The 20,763-nt window shown below is 39.3% G+C and overlaps 1 protein-coding gene and 1 pseudogene across 1 annotated transcript in view; one reads left to right on the top strand and one right to left on the bottom strand.

Moving 5' to 3' along the window:
- Window positions 1–1,345: 1,345 nt before the first annotated feature.
- Window positions 1,346–1,933, bottom strand: LOC129067161 (MICOS complex subunit MIC26-like; annotated as a pseudogene).
- A 445-nt stretch (window positions 1,934–2,378) lies between these two features.
- The window catches only part of OSTM1 (osteoclastogenesis associated transmembrane protein 1), a 37,974-nt gene continuing 19,589 nt past the window's right edge, over window positions 2,379–20,763 (top strand). Inside the window, exons 1-2 of the mRNA XM_054569793.1 lie at window positions 2,379–2,861; window positions 10,161–10,275. Of these exons, the coding sequence (XP_054425768.1) occupies window positions 2,460–2,861; window positions 10,161–10,275 (517 nt within the window). The 5' untranslated portion in view covers window positions 2,379–2,459. The remainder of the gene's footprint in view (window positions 2,862–10,160; window positions 10,276–20,763) is intronic.

Below are 20,763 nucleotides of genomic sequence, written 5' to 3'. Positions count from 1 at the left end.
TTTCCACTGTTGGAGAAAGGAGTTACAAATAACAAAGGGGAGAAAAATAGAATGAACACTGTAGTTTAAGATCAGAACTAGCAGTAACAGTGACTGGAAATACATATATAAAAATAAATGTAAATATATGTATATATATTTACGTATATGTACATACATACACATGTATTTGTGTATGTGTATTCTCCTTGGCTCTGTCCACTGAGAAAGCCTAATAGCAGAGGCCCCCCAATAATGACCACACATTGTGTCCAAATGGTGGCTTCTTAATATTATCCTTCACTAAAAAACAAACAAACAAACAAACAAACAAACAATCCAAGAATCCTTGAAGAAATGCCTGGTTCCACCACTGGGGCAGGAAAAATGCAAGTTGAGCCTGAGTCACCCTGTGCCAGAAAGTAAAGATGTGCTTGAAGAATGATGGGAGCATAACATGAACATTCAGAAACCAGCTTGAATAGGCCCCCACTGGCCAAATCTGGGACAATTTGAGAATCAAATTCAGCTTTTTGGTAATAAAAATGAAACAAAACGTAGCTATCACAAGCAAATTTAGGAACTCAAAACAATAGCCAAACAGATTGGGTAAAAAATATCCCTAAGACCCCTCGGAAACATAAATTAGCACCATAAGCTGTATAAAAGTATAGTAACTCTGCAATTTACAAGACAAAAATGCAAGCAGGATGACACAAAACAGCTGAGAAATAATTTTCTATCAAACTTGTCAGAGAACTGTTTTCCAGGTCATTAGCTTAAATTCTTTCTACAGCCCAGCAGTGGTATCAGCACGTTTGTTAGAATGTCCCCTACTATTATTGCCTTGAGCGTGTCAGAAACTGCATGGGAACTTGAAGGTGAGTGAATTTTCCAGGTTTTTGCACTGGATGGAAATTTGTGCTATATCCCAGGAACCTCTTCCCAAGCAAACCTGGAGGTGAGCCCCCTTGGACCAGACTACAGAATGAGAGAACTTATTCCTGCGCTGTCCAACACAGCATTACTAGATAGATGGGGCTATGTACAGTTAATTAAATAAAATTAAATATTTAGTTTCTTGGTAGCAGTAACTACAAGTGCTCATCAGCCAGATGTGGCTTGTGGCTGCTGTATTAGACAAAGCAGATGTAGAATCTTCATATCATTACACAAAGTCATTGGACAGCACTGATGTAGACAGTTTAGAGTGTTGTTTTTTGTTTTGTTTTTTCCTGAAGAAGAGAGCCATTTTTCTATATTCAATACTGACTTCTTTGCCATTTTCTGTAGATATACTGGGTTATTGCAGGGAGTTTCCAATGTTTACCTATAACTGATTAAAGTGGGCAGAGCATGGGGTATTCTACTTATTTCCAGGTGAATTCCTCACATATCCTGGCTTTTGTAAGTTCTCCACCCACAAATCTTTTACAACTATATATCCTGGTAAAACCCCAGTCATAATTTCTTTCCATTGACCTAACCCAATAATGTCTTGTTGTGGATAATAAAGAGAGGCAGCTTAATCCCACAAAACCAGGATACATCAGCTTCTTTGTTTTTGAACCTCTAGCCAAAAGGAGTTCAACAACTCCAGCAAAACCAGTAACACCAAGTCTTGGGAAAAATCCAGGAGGTACATTTGGGTGCTATTCACACCTGTATAACCATCACTGAACCAAACTTCTCATCTTGAGCTCAGTTTGGGAGTACAGTTCCTAACACCAACTTTTATATGTTTATATGCTCGCAATACTGTCGGAGATGTGAGATGCTCTCTTCAGGTTGAGTCCTTGGCTCCTCCACATAATTAGGAACGAAGTAGAGTGAAAGGTTCATTAACCTTCACAGAAGTTTTGTGAAGTGAGTCCTTATACTGTGATGCACAGACTTCGAAGGTGAGCATACTTAGGCTGGCCGGCCCCAGGGATCTCTGAATTGTCTTGAACATGGCTCTGACTGAGGCGGCTCCTGCAGGTCCTGGTTAGTTGGTTTGTTTGTTTTTCCCTGCCATTAGTCTTAGGGAACCCACTCGTAATTCCCACGCGTCTTTCCGCGGTGTCATTTTTAGAAAGCAGGGAATTCCCAAAGCGGTGGGCAATCGAGGGCCAAAACCCCGGAGATTTAATTGTTCGAAGTGGTGGACGCCTATCTTCACTGGACAGGGGAAACTCGGTTCGATGCCCCACAGCCGGACACCACGCCGAGTCTCTTGCGCCCCTCTGTCATCCGCCTGACACCTGCTGTGTGCGCGAGGCCGCTTGAGTGTGCGCACTCCCGTACGCGCGCCGGCCCACGGGCCTTTCTCTGTAGCCAATGGGGCGGGGCGCCGCGCGCCGGGGGCGGGGCAATGACGCGCGCACCTCGTGATCCCACTTGCGGCCTGCAGTCTAGGAAGGCGGAAGCAGCGGTCGTCCGCGGCACCGGCTTAGGGTGGGAAGGTGGGGGTGAGCTCCTCCGGGTGTGAGCACCCTAAGATGGATCCTGACGCGACAGTCGCGCGGCGGAGGTCGTTGCAACTGCCGCGGCTGCTTTTGGTGCCCATACTATGGTCGGGGCTGGCTCTGGGCACGCTCGCCTCCAGCAGCACCCCCCACAGGGTCTTGTACGACCTCCTGTCGGAGCGGCAGTTGCTGATGGTGGAGGACTTGTCTCTTACTCTCCTGCAGGGGGGAAGGATAGGACCACAGTCGCTACATTCTGACCTGCCAGATCTGGATCCTGAGTGCCGGGAGCTGCTGCTGGACTTCGCAAACAGCAGCGCAGAGCTGACCGGGTGTCTGGTGCGCGGCGCCCGGCCGGTGCGCCTTTGTCAGACCTGCTACCCTCTGTTCCAACAGATCGCCAGCAAGATGGACAACATCAGCCGAGCCGTGCAGGTGGGTAGAGGAGCACACCCGGTACCTCTGGCGTGGAGGGTTGGGAAAGGAGAACGTAATGATGGTTAGCTCGCGGTGGAGCTCAGTTTCCTCATCTGTAAGAAAAAGGGGTTGGGCTAGGACTGTAGAATTTGAGCATCGAAAAAGTGGATGGCATTATAGGGCTTGGGGTTTGAATATTTCCCTTCGTGACGCTGTCGGGCATCCTCTGAGTTCATTCTATTTGCAGAGAGATATGACCAGTTTTATTGGGGCCTTTGAATCCCTAACCCTACCTTTCCTTTTCTTCTTCCCCTTAAGTTCCTCATCCAAACTCCACCACAGCTTCTTCCTAATTCCACCTGGAGTTCCCAGGAAAGACCATTTCCTGAAATTCCATGTCGAGTAGGGAAGCTGTAGTGTGGTAGTGGTTAGGGTCCTGAGCTTTGTAGCCAGAAATGTTCAGACCCACCACTTTCTAGAAGTTTGACCTTAGATTATCTTAATTTCCTGCTCTTATTAGCAGTATAGCCTCAGCAGGTTGCATACTCTGTGCTTGTTTTCTCACCTGTAAGATGGGAATAAAAGGAACTCTTAGAAAATTGGCACATAGTTATGGTTCTTAGTAAATGGGAGCTAAAATGTTAGGAAATGGTCAATTTACCTGCCTCCCACCCCCATTCTTGGTACCCTTAGAGCTTTTCTGGTCATGTGGTGGGTGCCATGAGGAACTTAAAAAAAGATATGTTCCTGCTCCTAAGAACCTTACAGAGTCTAGAATAGGAAAGGAATAGAATGTCAGGGCTGGTGGGAGTCATGAGGTGTGGGCGGGATTTGCCTTGTAAAAGGGAAAACATGAATAACTTTGCGATTGTGGAGTGGGGAAGTTTTTCTTGTGTTGAGAGCAAAAGCAGTCTCATGAAAGTGTGGTTGGAATTATTTTAAAAATTATAGTTGATTGGACAAAATACAGGCTTTATATAGTTAAATCTTGCTTAAAGTCAGTCTTATATTACTTATATTAATCTATTTTTTTACATGAAGAAGGGATTTATTTGCATTAAATAATTCCTATGGTCAATCTTTCTGTAAAGAGCTAGTTTTCAATGTAGTTTAAGTTCATTTAGGCTTATCTGCAATGTTCTTCAGATATACTTCTATTGGGTATAGCAAGGGACACACACACACATACACACACACACACCCCCCCCCCCACTATGATTTAAGAATAAAGCCCCCACGACTTGTCCCTGTCAACTATAGCAGGGTATTAAATGGCATCACATTCTGTTTTGAGCAAAGGTGAGTTGTTTGTGGCCAGAATGACTGTGATTATGATGCAAAGCTTGGGTTTTTTGAGGCAGCAAAAGCTTTTCTCATTTGTGTATTTACTGTGGAATTAAGAGGTTAAAAAATCATTGCAAACTCTATTATAGTATTATGGACATCACCCAATCTTTGTAAAAATTTCTACATGGGTTCCCCTTCCTAGAGTGGAAGTGGCAGAAACTTCCTTCTCCTTTGTGCCTGTCAGATACCACAGCTGCCATTACCCGTAGCTCCTCGTCTTTGTGTGAAAGAAGAGGATAAAGAGATACAAAGGGGTAGAAAAACCCTTTCCCCAATCTGCATATTTTTCTCCAACTCATTCTAGATTTTGGTCTCTCTCCTTTCCTTTCCTTAGAGCTGGATGTGGTATATTAGCTCAAAAGTATTATTTCTGTAGTTCTGAGGTATTTCATGGATTTAATAGGCTTTTTAAAATTGATTTGAGAATTGAACCATCACGTATTATAATGAATATATGGAAGAATGTGCTCTGAGTTTCTTAGGAGTGAACCTGAAGGAATCAGTTGTTTTTTTGTGTTGGGGGGGGGTGGTTTTTTCTGCAGAGTAATATATGGTTTTTTTTGGCTCACATAGACTTAGTCTTTCCTTTAGGTTAGATTAATCAGTAAGCACATGCTATTCTTAAATATTGGGCTGGTAAAAGAATGTAGAAGGGAAACGGAAGATTAGGCTTAGGCCTCAAACTTTCCTTGTAGTTGGGAAGATAAACCTATATTAAGGAAGAGAAAGTAGGAAAAAAATAATCAATATTAATGTATAAATTGTACAATAGCAATTTAGAGCAAAAGGATGAAAGATATGCTGAATTAAAGAAGGGAACAGAGCAAGGTGGGGTTAATCAAAGAAAATCTACAAGCCGAATTTTGAACAAAACATACTTTCTTACCTCTTTAGAGTGAATTCATGTCCATGGCTTGATTGAGAGTGTAACAGTGAGAAAAAGAATCAAAGGTACAAATTACTAGGCTATTTCTGTGGTACAACAAGTTAATTAATTTAACCGTAATAGAATTATACGATGAGAATTCTGTTTTCTTGTTACTTCCTCTTTGAATTACTGGAACAAGGATCACATATAGTTTCATTATCTTAGGGTAAAGAATATAGTGATTTGTGAAACCTGAATGTAGAACTGATGGATGTCATACTTTCTACTTTTAGTTTAAACTTATAGCAATGTGGTTTCATTGAGCTGTTCAGCATCATCAGAGTGGTTGCCAGGATGCTTTGGCCTCATAAATTCTGAATTACTAAGCTCTATCTTTTTCAACCTGGTTTGTTTAAAATTTATATAGATAGACATACAGATATGTATATATATTTATTCATGGAGGTGCTCACAGTGATTAGAGATGTGTACCTAGAAGTGTTTAATGTACTTTTAGTGTAGGTTAATAAGTAAATTCTTAGGAATATAGACAAAATTGGAATATAACAATAATTATGTCTTTCATTAGAAATCAGAAAATGTAATGCTTGTATATTCATTAAAAAATTATTGAGTACCTATTACGTGCTGGCTAATGGTAGCTACTAGGAATGTAGCTGTGAATGAGTAGAGCTTGTAGTGTGGTACGGAAAACAAACATTAAATATTAGCATACAAGTAATTACTTAGCTGTGATAAACGCGCAGGAAAAAACCTCAGATGGTACCTAAGCATATAACCGTACTGATTTTCACTGGGTTTGGGAGTAGATAGAGTAGACAGTGATTAAAGCTGACCCTAAAATTTCAGAGTATGTGGGACAGGGGAGAGAAGGTACGCATATAAAGAAATAGTAGGTGTGAAGACTGAGATGGGAGTCTAGTGTCTCTGAGGACTAGAAAGAACGCAAAGCACTGTGAGCTAGGAGACTAGGGAGCTGAGCCTGAAGAAGTAGGCAGGTGCCTGGTCATGTGGGCTTGTAGGGCGTGTTAAGTGTTTTAGATCCTGATTGTAAAGCAATGCAGTGCTACAGAAAGTTATAATTCTGCAGAGTGACGTGGTCAGCTTTATGCTGTAAGAGGCCGTTCTGGCTGGCTATGTGAGTGAAAATGGAGGGGACAGGGACCGGTGAGAGTGGAGGAAGAGGAGGTATGGGGAAATGAATTGAGACTCCTGCAGTGATAAGAAAAATGGTGGTGGCTCGGCTACATGGCTCCATTGTAATGGGAAGAAATGGGTAGATTTCAGAGAAATTTAGGAGATAAAATTGAGAAGACTTGATAGTTAATTGAAAGGGGAGAGCGAGGGAAAGGAGATGATGATTTCCCATGTTTTAATAAGAGCAGCTTAATGTGTACGGTTGCCATTTCACCAAGATGAGGGAGGAACCTGTTTGGTAGCGGGGGATGACTATCATGAACTTGATTTTAATAATGTTGATTTTGAGGTGTTTATGATATGTAAAGTTGAGAAAATGCATACGTGGTAGGATATATATGTCTAGAGATCTGGATTTGAGATAATATGTTTGGGAGTAGTCAGCTTAGAAGTAGTGTTTGAAACCATGGCATGATGGGTATAGTTGATAAATGAGTAAGGCATGCTAAGAGTTGAAGATTTGGGTAGAGAATAAAGTTTTGAAGGAGACTAAAAAAAGAAGAGCCTGAGAAATTAGGAAATATTAAGAAAAATTAGGAGAGTGTGGGGTCCTATAAATAAAGGAAAACAGAAGGTCGCTTATTTGTGTCAAATCCTGGTGAGAGGACTGGAAAGGAAGTGCATGTGTCAATATTATCATTATTGGTGCCACAACAAGAGTGATTTTGAGGGAGTGCTTAGGGTGAAAGCAAAAGTAAAGTGTGTTAAATAGTGAATGGAAGATGAGGAAGTAGGAAGAGTGAACCTATACAACTGTTGAAGAGTTTATCCTTAAAGAGGAGATAAGATATTTCAGTAGTTCACTGCAAAGGAATGTGGGACTCAGTGATTTTCTTTAATTTCTTACTGTTACTTTGTCCCTCCATTCTCTGTCTCTTCTCCCCTACTTCCTTTTCTTAAGATGGCGAGACCTGAGCATGTTTAAATGCTCCAGGGAACGACCCTATAGAGAAGGTGAAGATACAGGAGAGAGTGGAAAAAGTAAACAAGGTCAGTTTTCCTGAGAAGGCAGAGTAGATGAGAACCTAGGGAATCCACACAGAGATGAGCCTTTGACTTTCTGCACTGTAACAGGACGGTAGAGGGAGAGATTGGGTGCAGAAGTAGGCAGCTCAGAGTTTCAGCTTCATAGCTTCTCTTTTCATTATCAGGTAGGAGGCCAGATGTTCTTTTGAGAGTAATGGGTGAGAGGGATGTTGGAGTTTCAGGGAGAGTATGAAAGATTGGAATAGTGGTTTTAAAGAGAGGAGAATGAGCTGACAGGAAAGTGAGGAGTTTGGGATTATGGATTTATTGTAGAAATAGTCTGCTTGGTTGTTTGCCTTTAGTCATACAGGCACGATGAAAGTGGATGGTTGGGCTTATTGTGGTTAGGGTTCTGCAAAGTGGTTATGAGTATCTGAGTGTTAAGAATTTAAATATAAACCAAGAGCAAGTGTTTTTTGATCACATCCTAGGTGTTGGGAACACAAAGATAAAATGCAAAGTTTCCATCCTGAAGGAACTTCTGTCCAGATGAGGAACCTAGGCATACATAGGTGGGTATGAGGCTTTAACAACTGAGCCTCAGAATGAGTAAGTAACTTAGCCAAAACCATGTAGAGGAAGAGGTTGGGTTTGAATCCAGAAGCACACTACTATCTATTTCAGAGAGTTGTTACAAGGATTAAATGAGTTACACATTTGGAGCATTTAGAACTGTTAGGTACTCAAGTACATCCTCATTGAGATTATTCATCTCTTCCCTTCCATTTCCATGGTTGCCACCATTTTTGCATCATATCTTAACTATGGAAATGGTCTAATTAGTCTCTCTGCCTCCTCATCCTACAAATTGTAACCTAGAGACCTGTGTTCCCCAAACTCTGCTTTTCATGTCTCTCTCCTCAAAATTCTTTAAAAGATTCCCACTGTTGCCCTGGCCAGTATGGCTTAGTTGGTTGGAGCATCATCCTGTAAACCGAAAAGTCATGGGTTCAGTTCCTGGTCAGGGCACAGGCCTAGGTTGAGGGTTCAGTCTCCAGTTGGTGCACATACAAGAGGCAACTGATCGATGTTTCTCTCTCACATCAACGTTACTCTCCCTTTCTTTCTCTTTCTCCCTTCTCCTCTCTCTAAAATCAATAACGTGTCCTCAGGTGAAGATTAAAAAGTTACCCACTGTCTGAATCTCTTGATCCTCGAGGCTCTTAATAACCTTGCCCTAAATTGTCCCTCTAATACCTCTACTTTCACAGAGGTACTCTCCATTCTAGCTATATTAGCCTACTGAATACTCTGTGAATACCTGTAATCATTCCTCTTCCCTTTCTCAGTATAGGGTTTAGTTTAGTTCCCACTTACTCTGTGAACTCTTCCTAATTTCTCCCAGCTACACTGAAGTTTTCCTCAACTGAACTATTCCACACATTAATTACTCATACAGGCTGAACTGCATTGATTTTTTTAAATAGCTAGTCATCTGCTTATGAAGATTCAACTCATGTAACTGATTACACTTAGTGTACAACACCCACTTAGAGCACTTTAGGTTGGCAGCAAGGTAGCCCGCAAGGTGAAGTTGCATCTATCAGTTACTTACTAGGTGCCAGGCATTGTGCTAAGTGATTTTGTTATGCAAGACTTGTGACTATGAAACTGAACCTCAGAGAGGTCACTTCAGCTTTCCAAGATGGCCAGCTAGTGAATGAGGCTTGTCTGACTCCTTAGGCTATGCTCTAATATTTAAGCAGTGATCATGGAAATTTTCTGCTATGGCTGATATTACTTGAAAACAATTTCAGGAAAGAAGCTTTCAAGATGCTTTGTTAAATTCACTATTTTAAAAGCAAGTGTTCATTTGGATACATCTTTTAATGAGATGACAAAACTAAGCCACAGAGAGAGTAACCATTCTAAAATGAACATCAGAGATATTTCAAAGCAAGAATTCTGCTATTAAGCCCTCTTTCCCTCTTTTTTCACCCCACCTGGCTGACCAGTTCTTTTCTAGAATCATCAGTCATCGTCTTTTATTACTCATCCCACTATTCCTTATGTGTGTGTGTCTGGAGAGGTTCTTGAAGCCCCAGTGTTGATGGCATTCCCTTTTACTTTTTTGTATCCTTCAAACACCGGGATTCCTACGGTGCCTGGTAAGTGGTAGGAGTTAACACTGAAAGAATGAAGGGTCATCAGGACTTAGTTCCTTGCTTGGGGCAAAAGGAAAAGTTAATACATAAAGACCAGACAATTTAGAAACTTCGATTTGTTATTTCCATAGTGTGAGTTTCATTATTAAAATGATCTGTGGAAAGCACATTGTTTTATCTAGGTACAAACTGGATGTGTACAAAAATTACCCAGAAGGTGAAACTAAATGTTTTGTGATAATTTATCCACCAGATTTTTAAAAATCAAGTAGATAGTATATGTTCATTGTAGAAAAATTTAGTGTGAAAGAGGCAAAATAAAATAGAAATCAGCATATTTCCATTATTTACACATAACTACTGCTACATTTTGTGAATAACTTCCCATAATATTTTCCTTTACACAAAAAGTAAGAAATATAACATGCGCACAATTTGGGCCCAAGTTGTTTAGATTGTACTATAGAAGTAGTCACTTATTTAACAAGCAAAGATTTTTTTCCCTTGCAGATGAACCTGGTATCAATAAGTGTTAGCTGCTATTGTTTTATTACAATTGTTATTATTAATGAAATCATTATGTGAGTGTATCAAATAAAATGTTAAAATGCCTAGAGTGAATATTTTTATTATCTTAAAAGCTTTTTTTTGGTCTTAAGTTGTTGTTTGGACCTCTTAAAAATACTCAGGTTATATTTTTCTTTTCTTTCTTTCTTTTTTTTAATTTTTTTTTTTTTTTTTTTTTGGTTACAGAATACTTCAGAGAGTCATAGTTGTGCCAGAAGTCTCTTAATGGCAGATAGAATACAAATAGTTCTGATTCTGTCTGAGTTTTTTAATTCCACATGGCAGAAGGCAAATTGTGCAAGTAAGTAATTCTTTTATTTTCATGTTGCAGTTATGGTTCAGTAGTATAGATGTCAGATTTTATTTTAATGAACTTTGAAATCTTTGAATTTATAGAATACTTTTTATTATTATGTTTAAATGAACTGTGATTAGCATCATGGTATATTAGTGGGAACTACGTGGGCAAATATTGAAAGGCAGAAAAGTGTAGCAGTTAATAGCATGTGCTTTACCATCAGACGGACTTAGGTTTGATTCTAAACTCTGCTGTTTATCAGCCTTAACATACTAGCTCTCAGACCTTTGGGCATCTAACTTTGCCTCTTAGAGCTCCAGTTTCCTCGTCTGTAAATTGGTGGTAATAATGGAACCTACCTTACCTGATTGTGTTGAGGATTAAATGCGATAAATTGTGTAAAGCACCTAACTCAGTATCTGGCACATAATATTAACTGTTTAATAACAATTATGATATTTATAATAATCTATCAAATGGTGCTAGGGGTGATGAAAACATTTTTTTTTTAAAGGCAAAATGTATTTTTTTTTTAATTTTTTAGTTCCCTTATACCCTCCTCCCCCCAGCAATCACCACACTGTTGCCCATGTCCATGGGTCCTTTTTCCTTTTTGCTCGGTCCTTCTATCCCCTAACCTACCCCTGTCCCCTTCTGGCTGTCATCCTGCCCTCCATCAGTGAGCCTCTCCCCATTTTCCTTGTTACCTCAGCTGGTTCATTAGATTCCATATATGAGTGAAATCATATGGTATTTGTTTTTCTCTGACTGGCTTACTTAGCATAATGTTCTCCAGGTGTATCCATACTGTCAAAAAGCGTAAAATTTCCCTCTTTTTTACAGCTGAGTAGTATTCCATTGTGTAAATGTCCCATAGTTGTTTTATCCACTCATGTATTGATGGTCACTTGAACTGCTTCCATATCTTGGTGATTGTAAATAATGCTGCAATGAACACAGAGGTGCTTATGTTCTTTCAAATTAATGTTTTGGGTTCTTTCGGATGTATTCCCAGAAGAGAGATCCCTAGGTCAAAAGAAAGATCCATTTTATAACATCAATTTTACCAGTTTTGCAGGTCTGTATGTATTTGTGCAATAAAATTAGATCTATTTTTAGGCTTTCTTTGGAAAAATTAAAATCACTTTCAATTCAGAAGTGTTTTGAATACAAAATATGTTCTAGGCAGTTTTTGTTTTTCATGCCTTATAATTTAGTGAGAGTAAAAGTTGTATTTACAGTGTAACCTAAGGCAGACAAATAAATGCTTTAATAAAGCTATGGAGTCTTTGGGGGAAGTAGAGAATAAATATGAATTTTGGAAAATTTGAAATGACTTCCTGGAAGAGGTACCTTTTGATCCTGTATGGACGGACATGATTTCAGTAAGTAGAGATGCAAGGAAGGACATTGCAGATAGAGAGGTAGGTATCATGGACAGAGGCCCAGAGCACAGAGGTATGAAAGAGTAGATGTCCCAGGGTTCTCTGAAAGCATAATGGGAGATAAAGTTGGAAAGGGAAAGTAAGGATAAAGTTGGAAAAGTTTCCCAGGGAAAGTAAGACTGTGACTGATATAGTAGTTTATCTCTTATGCCAACATTTTCATGCTGCTTAGAATACCAGCATATATTAAGAAATAATTATATATAATAGTATCTTGGGGATTTACAATATATATGGAATATTAAAGGCAATGAGAAGTACTGCTAGTTTTTAAAAAAAACTTTTTACCATCATTTAACTATTGCTTTTTCAAGCCTTTTTTTTTTTTAAATTGCAAATACCTCTTTTTTCATGAAATCCGATTGGAAGAGGAAGAGAGAGACCAGTGACAAAGTTGTTACAATAGTTTTAGTAAGAAGCAAAGAAAACATGAAATAAGGCATGTGCTGTGGAAATAGAAAGAACAGGCTGGATTAAAAATCTCTGTACCTGTAAGTCCTTAAGTAGTTTAACTTTCCCAAAGACTTGTCTTTTTGTTTAATTCATAAAAGGATTGTCCCACAAAGCAAAAGGTCACCGGTTTAATTCCTGGTTAGGGCATAGGCCGAGGTTGCGGATTGAGTCCCCGGTTGGTGTGCGAACGAGAGGCAACCAGTTGATGTTTCTCTCTCACATCAATGTTTCTCTCACTGGCTTTCTCCCTTCCCCTCTCTCTGAAAAATAAATACATAAGTAAATTTTTAAAAAATATTTTACTTATTTATCTTTTAGAGAAGGGAAGAGAGGAAGAGAGGGAGAGAGGGAGATATCAATGTGTGGTTGCCTCTTGAGCTCCCCCAAGTGGGGACCTGGCCAGCAACTTAGGCATGTGCCCTGACTGGGAATCGAATTGGTGACCCTTCTATTCACCTGCCGGCATTCAGTCCACACCACCCAGGGAAATAAATAAATATTTTTTAAAAAAGAAAAACTGTAAAGGGAAAAAGACCCCTTGGTAAATTTGCTTTGCAGTGTACCATGGTATATTGAATATTGAACATTGACTCTCTTAATTTTATCTCTGTTCAAATTTTCTATTAATTAAATAGAAGCTTGGCTGACAGTTAACTTTTTAAAAAAAGGAAAACCTTTATTTTCTGGAGTAAAAATTTCTGTATAAATGTATGATATAATAAAATACATGAATATGATTAAACAGAGTTTGCCTAACCTATATAGGAGACCTGTTTTTAAGTATTCTTAAGTCTTTTAGAAAAATCCACTGACACAGAAAAATATGTTAATTACAAATAATTTAAATCAGTTGATTAGAATAAGTGGAATATGTATGGGAGTTCACCTCTTTTGACTGATGTGTCTTAATTTATATATTTGATGGGTAAAGCAACTTTTCTTTAAAAGATATTTTGTAACAAAGACTTTACTAATTCAAAGTAGTTTTCTTTTTTAGTTAAAAAAAGGAAAACACTTTGCTGCATATTTATTCGAGAGTATTGAGTAAATACTCTTGAGAATAAATTCTTACAGTCCTTTGTTTTTCTGTGATGTATTCTGTCTTGAAAATATTCCTTGATTGAACTTCTGAACAAGTAAAATGTGTACTTCCTAATTAAAATTAATTTGGCCAAGACATATGGTCCGAAGAAAGAAGTGAGATGCAGAGAGAGGTATGACACCTTTTGGGAATTTATTTAGCTGAGTGGACAGGAAAGAAAGGATTTATTTTTCATTCTACTTACATTGCTACCCTTTGGATTTTATGCCGTATGCATTTAATACATATTCAAAAATATATAAAATTGAAAAAAAATCATCAGAATGTCCAAATTGAGAGTATGTGTATGTTAGATGTAGTCAGTGAGATTGGCTGTCTTCTTTTCCAAGATTATGCATTAAAAAAATTATCTTCCATATGTTTCATTTACACTTTAAAATTTCACCATAATTTCTAAATTTTAAATAGAAATAAAATAATTCTATAAATTTGTATTCCTTAGCTATTTTCTCTTGGGCATTCTAAAATAACTTAAAGATAATGTGAACATTTAAAAAAATTTAAATAATTTTTCAAATAACTTCAAATTTTTTACTAAAATTTAATAAGGCATTCTTACATGAGAAAATGGTCATCTCTTACAAGGTAGTGAGAAAAGAAATTTGTAGGATGGAATAAATGAGGAGCCAAAGCAGGTGAATAACAAGCCATCAACTGAACTAAACAGTATTTCTTAATTTCATAACCCTTGTATCATTTGAGTTTCACAGTAAGCCCTGTGAGGCAGAATGAGGGCTCAGGGAGTGTAAGTAAGCTGCAGATCAACAGTCTAGAACAACATTCAAAAAGCTTTGAGATTGTTCATCTGAGTAGGTAGAGTTCATGAGTTAATGCCTAATTTTGTTTAAAGTTCTGTTTGACAGATTTATTGTACAGTATCCATTTTAAGACATACAGATATACTTTAATTAGTCCTACAAAAATTTAATATTTATGCTTTATACAGGTTTGATATTATGAAAAACCTAATCTTTTTCTAAATATATAAGTGTAAAATACTCATTTTTTCCCCTAAAGACCAATTAGTACTACATAAAATTAAAACTAGATAATGTGAAAGAATTTTTAATAGAGTTGCATATTTTCTAAAGTTAACCCTGATGTCGTCATATATCAGACATCAGTTTCTGATGCTTTCTTATCTCTAGCAACCAGATCTCTTAAACCACAAATTTCATGGGGTCCTCACTCTTATTTTATTAATGAATGATGCTGAAGTTTTCTCTTTCACCTTTGCATGTAAAAGAAAATCCATTTCTTATCTATCTAGTCATTGTTTATTAAGTCATTGGCCTATAGAAATATGTAAAAAAATACAAGGGATATTTACTCTTTTAATAAATGAAAGAAGGTAGTCATGTTACACCATAATTTTATTTTATGTTTTAGAAAGATTTTGTTCGTTTATTTTTAGAGGGAGGGATTGGGAGGGAGAAAGAGAGGGAGAGAAACATCGATGTGTGAGAGAGACATTGATTGGTTGCCTCTCACATGCCTTCAACCATGGACTTGGCCTGCTACTCAGGCATGTGTCCAGACTTGGAATTGTACTGGCGACCTTTTGGTTTGCAGGAATGGCACCTAACTCACTGAGCCCCATCAGTCAGGGCCACACTAATTTTAAACAAAGTGTGCCCAAACAGTTTACCTAGAGGAGAAGCCAAGATGGCAGTGGAATAGGTAGAAGCTACACTCACCTCCTCCCAGGACCAAACTGGAATTACAACTAAAATACAGAGCAGCCATCCTGAATAACCAGCTGAAGACTAGCTGAAGAGAAGTCTTAAAACAAGGATTTGCACCCTGGCTGGTGTGGCTCAGTGGATTGACTACTGGCCTGCGAACCAAAGGGTCGCCAGTTAGATATCCAGTCAGGGCACATGCCTGGGTTCCAGACCAGGTCCCCAGTAGGGAGTGCGTGAGAGTCAACCACACATTGATATTTCTTTCCTTCTCTTTCTCCTTCCCTTCCCCTTTCTCTAAAAATAAATACAAAAATTAAAAATAAAAATAAAAAAACCAAATTTCCAGAGGAAGTCATATCGAGACTGGTATTAAGGGAGGAGAGCTGAAAGGATCTGACACTGCTCCCATGGACTGCGTCTAAGGCTATGGAGAGATATCTCAGCTGGAGGGAGATATCTCAGCTGGAGGGGTTTTCCTTAAGAAGTGTAGGGTCTAAACCCCAGGGTCCCCAGCCCAGAGTACTAGAGCCAGGAAGAGGTGCCCACATAACATCTGGCTGTGAAATAGAGCAGGGTTCCTATCCACGAGGGAGAGACTGGAGTCTGCTGGGCACCCTTTAAAGGGCCAGTACACAAAATTTTGTTCACAGTCACTCTCTGGGCCCTGGCAGAGGGAGGATATAGCCAACTAGAGTTGTGTGAGAAGAGCCTGGGGCGTGCGGCTCTGGGGAGAAAGTGTGCTGAGTTACACTCCAGCACCACAGGTATCATCTTTCTTGGGTGGAGCAGTCCCCATTGAGAGGCATCAGCCTGGGGTGAGCAGGACACCCACCCTCTGGACTCCTTCTTACTTCACCCTGCAGAGCTTGTGCCCTGCTGAGGAGTCAGCTGCTTTGGTCAGGGTGTAGAGGTCTGGAAAGACTCAGAGATTGTTAGTGACAGAGTTGTGTGGCTTTGGGGCAGGGGCCATTCTGCCCACTTTTCCACGAACCTCACAGGAGATCTGTTAGAACCAGCCTTTGGGCTCCAGCTCTGGCTCTGGAGGCCCCACCCTGCTCCTAGGGACTCCACCCTGCTAAGGTCAGGGCAAAATCTGGGACAGACCAACTGATGTGGCTCTGAGGCGGGGGCCACGCGCCCCCCACTGCCCAGCTGCCTTCTCTGAAGCCTGACTGGCACCTCGCCCTCACTGGAGATTTACAAGCTCCATCTCCATCTTACCAGCTCTTGGCAGCCACGCCCTGTTGAACTCTGACTCCTCCCGGCAGAATCTGGGGCAAACTGAGCTGTGTGGCTCTAGAACAGGGCCCATTTTTTTTTTCCTTCCTGTATCAGACAACAGCAGAGCCCTCTCTTCACGTGACCAACTCTTGGTCTATTTGGGTCTGATAAACTCTGTTGGCCTCACCCTGATGCCTCCCTGAGACCCCACTCCATCACAAAAGTGCAAGCACCCAGTGGGTGGCAGCTAGACTTGGTATACCCTGGGACATTTACTGAGTGGCCTCAGACCCAGCACTGGCACTGAATTTGAACCTGAATCAGTCTGGTGCACCTCTGCCTGGTGACTCACTGAAAACCTATCTCAGTACCACCAGAGGTGTTTTGAGCAGCTGAGCCTAACAGGCAGCCAGCATGTGGAGAAAGGTGGAGGCAGGTGTTAGGGGGCCTTAGGACTTTTGGTGGCCTCCCCCTCGGCTTGGTACTGGTAAAAGCCAGCTTTGGTGCACAGCTTAGACTTTCTAATGCGCACCCAGGCCCAGCAGAGGCAGCCATAAATTGTGGATCAATTTGTACCTCCAAATAGGTTGTTCAGAGCCAGTCATAGACAGCATTTGATGTTGTCCAGAGTCCCTCCCAAGAGGCCCTGGGAACAACACATGCAGTGGCCAGCTTCAGAAAACATCAGAGCAGGATCCAAGAAGCTTCATAAGTGGCATCTCCAAAGGGAGACTGCGGCAGGCATCAGATCTTGCTGAGGTGAATTCAGCTTAGTGTGGTCAGCACTTCCACAGCAGCTGATGCGCTGTGGTTGGGGTTGATTCTCACACTCAGCCAGCCTGAGGGTTGACCCCATGCACAAATGGACCAATAGCAACCAAGACTCAATTACAATAGGCAGACCCACATAACCCCTACAAAGGACGTTTCTGGAGCACCCAGCTCAGGTGATCAAGGAGACTGCACCACTGGATCCTTCAGGTCACCTACTACATAAGGCCACCCTACCAAGACTGGGAGTCATAGCAGATTTACCTAATTCATAGAAACAAACACCAAGAGACAGCGAAATTAGGAAGACAAAAATCCTTAATGAAAGACCAGGAGAAATCTCCAGAAAAAGAGCTAAATAAAACAGAAGCAAGCAGTTTGTCAGATATAGAATTCAAAAATTCTTTTAAGCTTGCTCAAGAAACTTAGCGGGAACTACAACATGAAAAATGATACAGAAACCATAAAAAAGAACCACTCAGAAATGGAGAGTATAATACCCGAAATGAAGAATACAGTAGAAGGAACAAACAGTAGGTTTTATGAAGTAAAGGATCAAATCAGCAATTCAGAAGACAAGGTAGAAGAAAACATCCAATCAGAGCAGCAAAAAGAGAATTTAAAAAATGAGGATAGTTTAAGGGACCTTTGGGACAACATGAGAGCAAGGGATCAAAAACCCATTTGAAGAAACAGTGACTGAAAACTTCCCTAACTTTGTGAAGGAAAAAGTCACATAAGTCCAGGAAGGTCAGAGAGTTCCTAACAAGTATTTCCAAAAGAGATCTACACCAAGACACATACATCATAAATAAAATAGCAAAAGTTAAAGAAAAGGACAGAATCTTAAAAGCCGTAACAGAAAGACAGTTCTCTACCAGGGAGGTCCCATAAGATGGTCAGATGATTTCTCAACAGAAACATTTCAGGCCAGAAAAGATTGGCATGAAATATTCAAAGTGATGAAAAGCAAGGACCTACTTACAAGACTACTTTATGCAGCAAAGCCATCATTTAAAATTGGAGGAAAAATGAAGAGCTTCCCAGACAAGAAAAAGCTAAAGGAGCTTATTCACCAAACCAGCATTATAAGAAATGCTTAAAGGGCCTCCTTGAAGAAGGAAAAGGAGAGGGGAACACAGTTAAGAGAATAAAATGGCAGCACGTACCTATCAGTAAATGTAAAAGGCTTATGTTCCAATCAAAAGACATAAGGTACCTGAATGGATAAGAAAAACAGACCCATGTATGTGCTGTCTGCAAGAGGCCCGCCTCAGAAAGAACGATACACATAAAGTAAAGGCATGGAAAAGATATTTCATGAAAATGGAAGGGAAATAAAGCTGACATAATAGCGCTTACATCTGACAAAACGGACTTTAAAACAAAGGCTATTCTAAGAGACAGAGGAGGATGCTACATGATGATAATGGGAGCAATCCAACAAGAGGACATAGAAACATATATTTACCCAGCAAAGGGGCACCTAAATATGTAAAGCAAATCTTGCTGGACATAAAGGGAGAGACTTGACAGTAATACAGTCATAGGAGGGGATTTTAACACCCCATTGACATCCATGGGTGAATCTTCCAGACAGAAAAACCAAGGAGATGGTGGCCTTATATGAAACATTATATCAGATGAATTTAATTGATATAGTCAGAGCATTTCACTCCAAAGCATACATTCTTTTCAAGTGCCCATGGAAAATTTTCTAGGCTGTACTATATGTTAAGACATAAAACAAGTCTCAATAAATTTAGTAAGATTGAAATCATAGCAAGCATCTTCTCTGATAATGGTATGAAACTAGAAATCAATCACAAGAAAAAAACTGAAAAACAAAAACATGGAGGCTAAATAGCATGTTATTAAAAATGGATTAACAATGAGATCAAGGAACAAATCAAAAGATACTTTGAAACAAATGAAAATGAGAATACAATAGCCCAAAATCTATGAGATAGAGCAAAAGCATTCCTATAGGGAAATTCATAACATTGTGGGTCTATCTCAAGAAACAAATCTCAAATGAAAAAAATCTAACTGTATACTTGAAGGAACTTGAAAAAGAACAACAAACAAAGCCCAAAATGAGTAGGAGTAAGGAAATAATAAAGATCAGAGCAGAAATAAAACAGAGACTAGAAAAACAATACAGAAGATCAATGAAGCCAAGAGCTGATTCTTTTAAGCAGATTCACCAAGAAAAAAAGAGGGCCCAAATAAATAAAATCAGAAATGAAAGAGAGGAAATGACCACTGACATTAAACAAATAAAAGGATTGTAAGAAAATACTATGAACAACTATATGCCAACAAATTGGACAATTTGGAAGAAATGGATAAATTCCTAGAAATGTACAGTCTTCCCAAAGTGAATCAGGAAGAATCAGACTCTGAATACAACTAATGAAATTGAAGCAGTAATAAAAAACTCCTAACAAACAAAAGTTCTGGACCAGATGGCTTCACAGGTGAATTTTACCAAATATTTAAAGAAGAGCTAACACCTATTCTTCTCAAACTATTCCATAAATTCAAGAGGTGAGAAGGCACCCAAGCTCATTTTATGAAGCCAGCAATATCTTAATTCCAAAACCAGATAAAGACACTATGAAGAAAGAAAATGGTAGGCCAATATCCCTGATGAACACAAATGCTAAAATCCTCAACAAAATATTAACAAACTGAAACCATCAATACATATGATCAAGTGGGAATTATTCCAGGGATGAAAGGTTGGTACAATATATGCAAATCAATAAATGTGATACATCACAAACAAAATGAAGGATAAAAGCCACATTATTAGAGCAATAGATTCAGAAAAAGCATTAATAAAATCTGACACCCTTTTCTGATAAAACTCTCAGCAAAGTGGGAATAGAGGGAACATACCTCAACATAATAAAGGCCGTACACGACAAACCCACAGCCAGCATCATACTCAATGAGCAAAAACTATAAACATTTCCCTTAAGATCAGGAACAAGACAGGGATGTCCTCTTTTACCCCTCTTTTTCAACATTGTACTGGAACTCCTAACCACAGCTATCAGACAAGAAGAAAAAGGCATCCAAATTGGAAAGGAAGAAGTAAGACTGTCATTATTTGCAGATGACATGATATGGTATATAGAGAACCCTATAGGTTCCACCAAAAAATTACTAGAACTGATAAATGAAGTCAGTAAAGTAGCAGGATACAAAATAAATATCCAGAGATCAGTTGCATTTGTATACACCAACAGTGAACTGTCAGGGAAACTAAGAAAATCCCATCCACAATTGCTTTAAAAAAAGTACCTACAAATAAATTTAACCAAAGATGTAAAACTCCTGTGCTTGGAAAAATATAAGACACTGAAAATAGAAATTGAAGAAGATATCAATAAGTGGGAGCATATGCCATGTTCATGGATAGAAAGTTAATATCATTAAAATGCCCATACTACTAAAAGCAATCTATAGATTCAAAGCAATTCTCAAGATACCAATGACATATTTCATAGAACTAGAAAATATTCCAGAAATTTACATGGAACCATGAAAGACCTTTAATGGCAACAGCAGTCGTGAGAAAGAAGAACAGAGTTAGAGGAATCATGCCATGTGATACCACAGTATACTGCAAGGCCGTAGCAATCAGAACAGCATGATACTGGCATAAAAACAGGGATGTACATCAATGGAATAAAATAGAGAGCCCAGAAATAAACCCAACCCTTTCCCAAACCTTTGCCCATAAAGGGTTGGGTTTGACAAAGAAGGGAAAAACATACAATGGGGTAAAGATAGTCTATTCAAT

Source organism: Pteronotus mesoamericanus, unplaced genomic scaffold (genome assembly GCF_021234165.1).
Source record: "Pteronotus mesoamericanus isolate MK-2021 breed Mesoamerican mustached bat unplaced genomic scaffold, CSHL_Meso_final contig_20, whole genome shotgun sequence".
Lineage (NCBI taxonomy): Eukaryota > Metazoa > Chordata > Mammalia > Chiroptera > Mormoopidae > Pteronotus > Pteronotus mesoamericanus.
The sequence above is the reverse complement of the archived record's forward strand: the minus strand, read 5'-3'. Positions and strand labels throughout refer to the sequence as shown.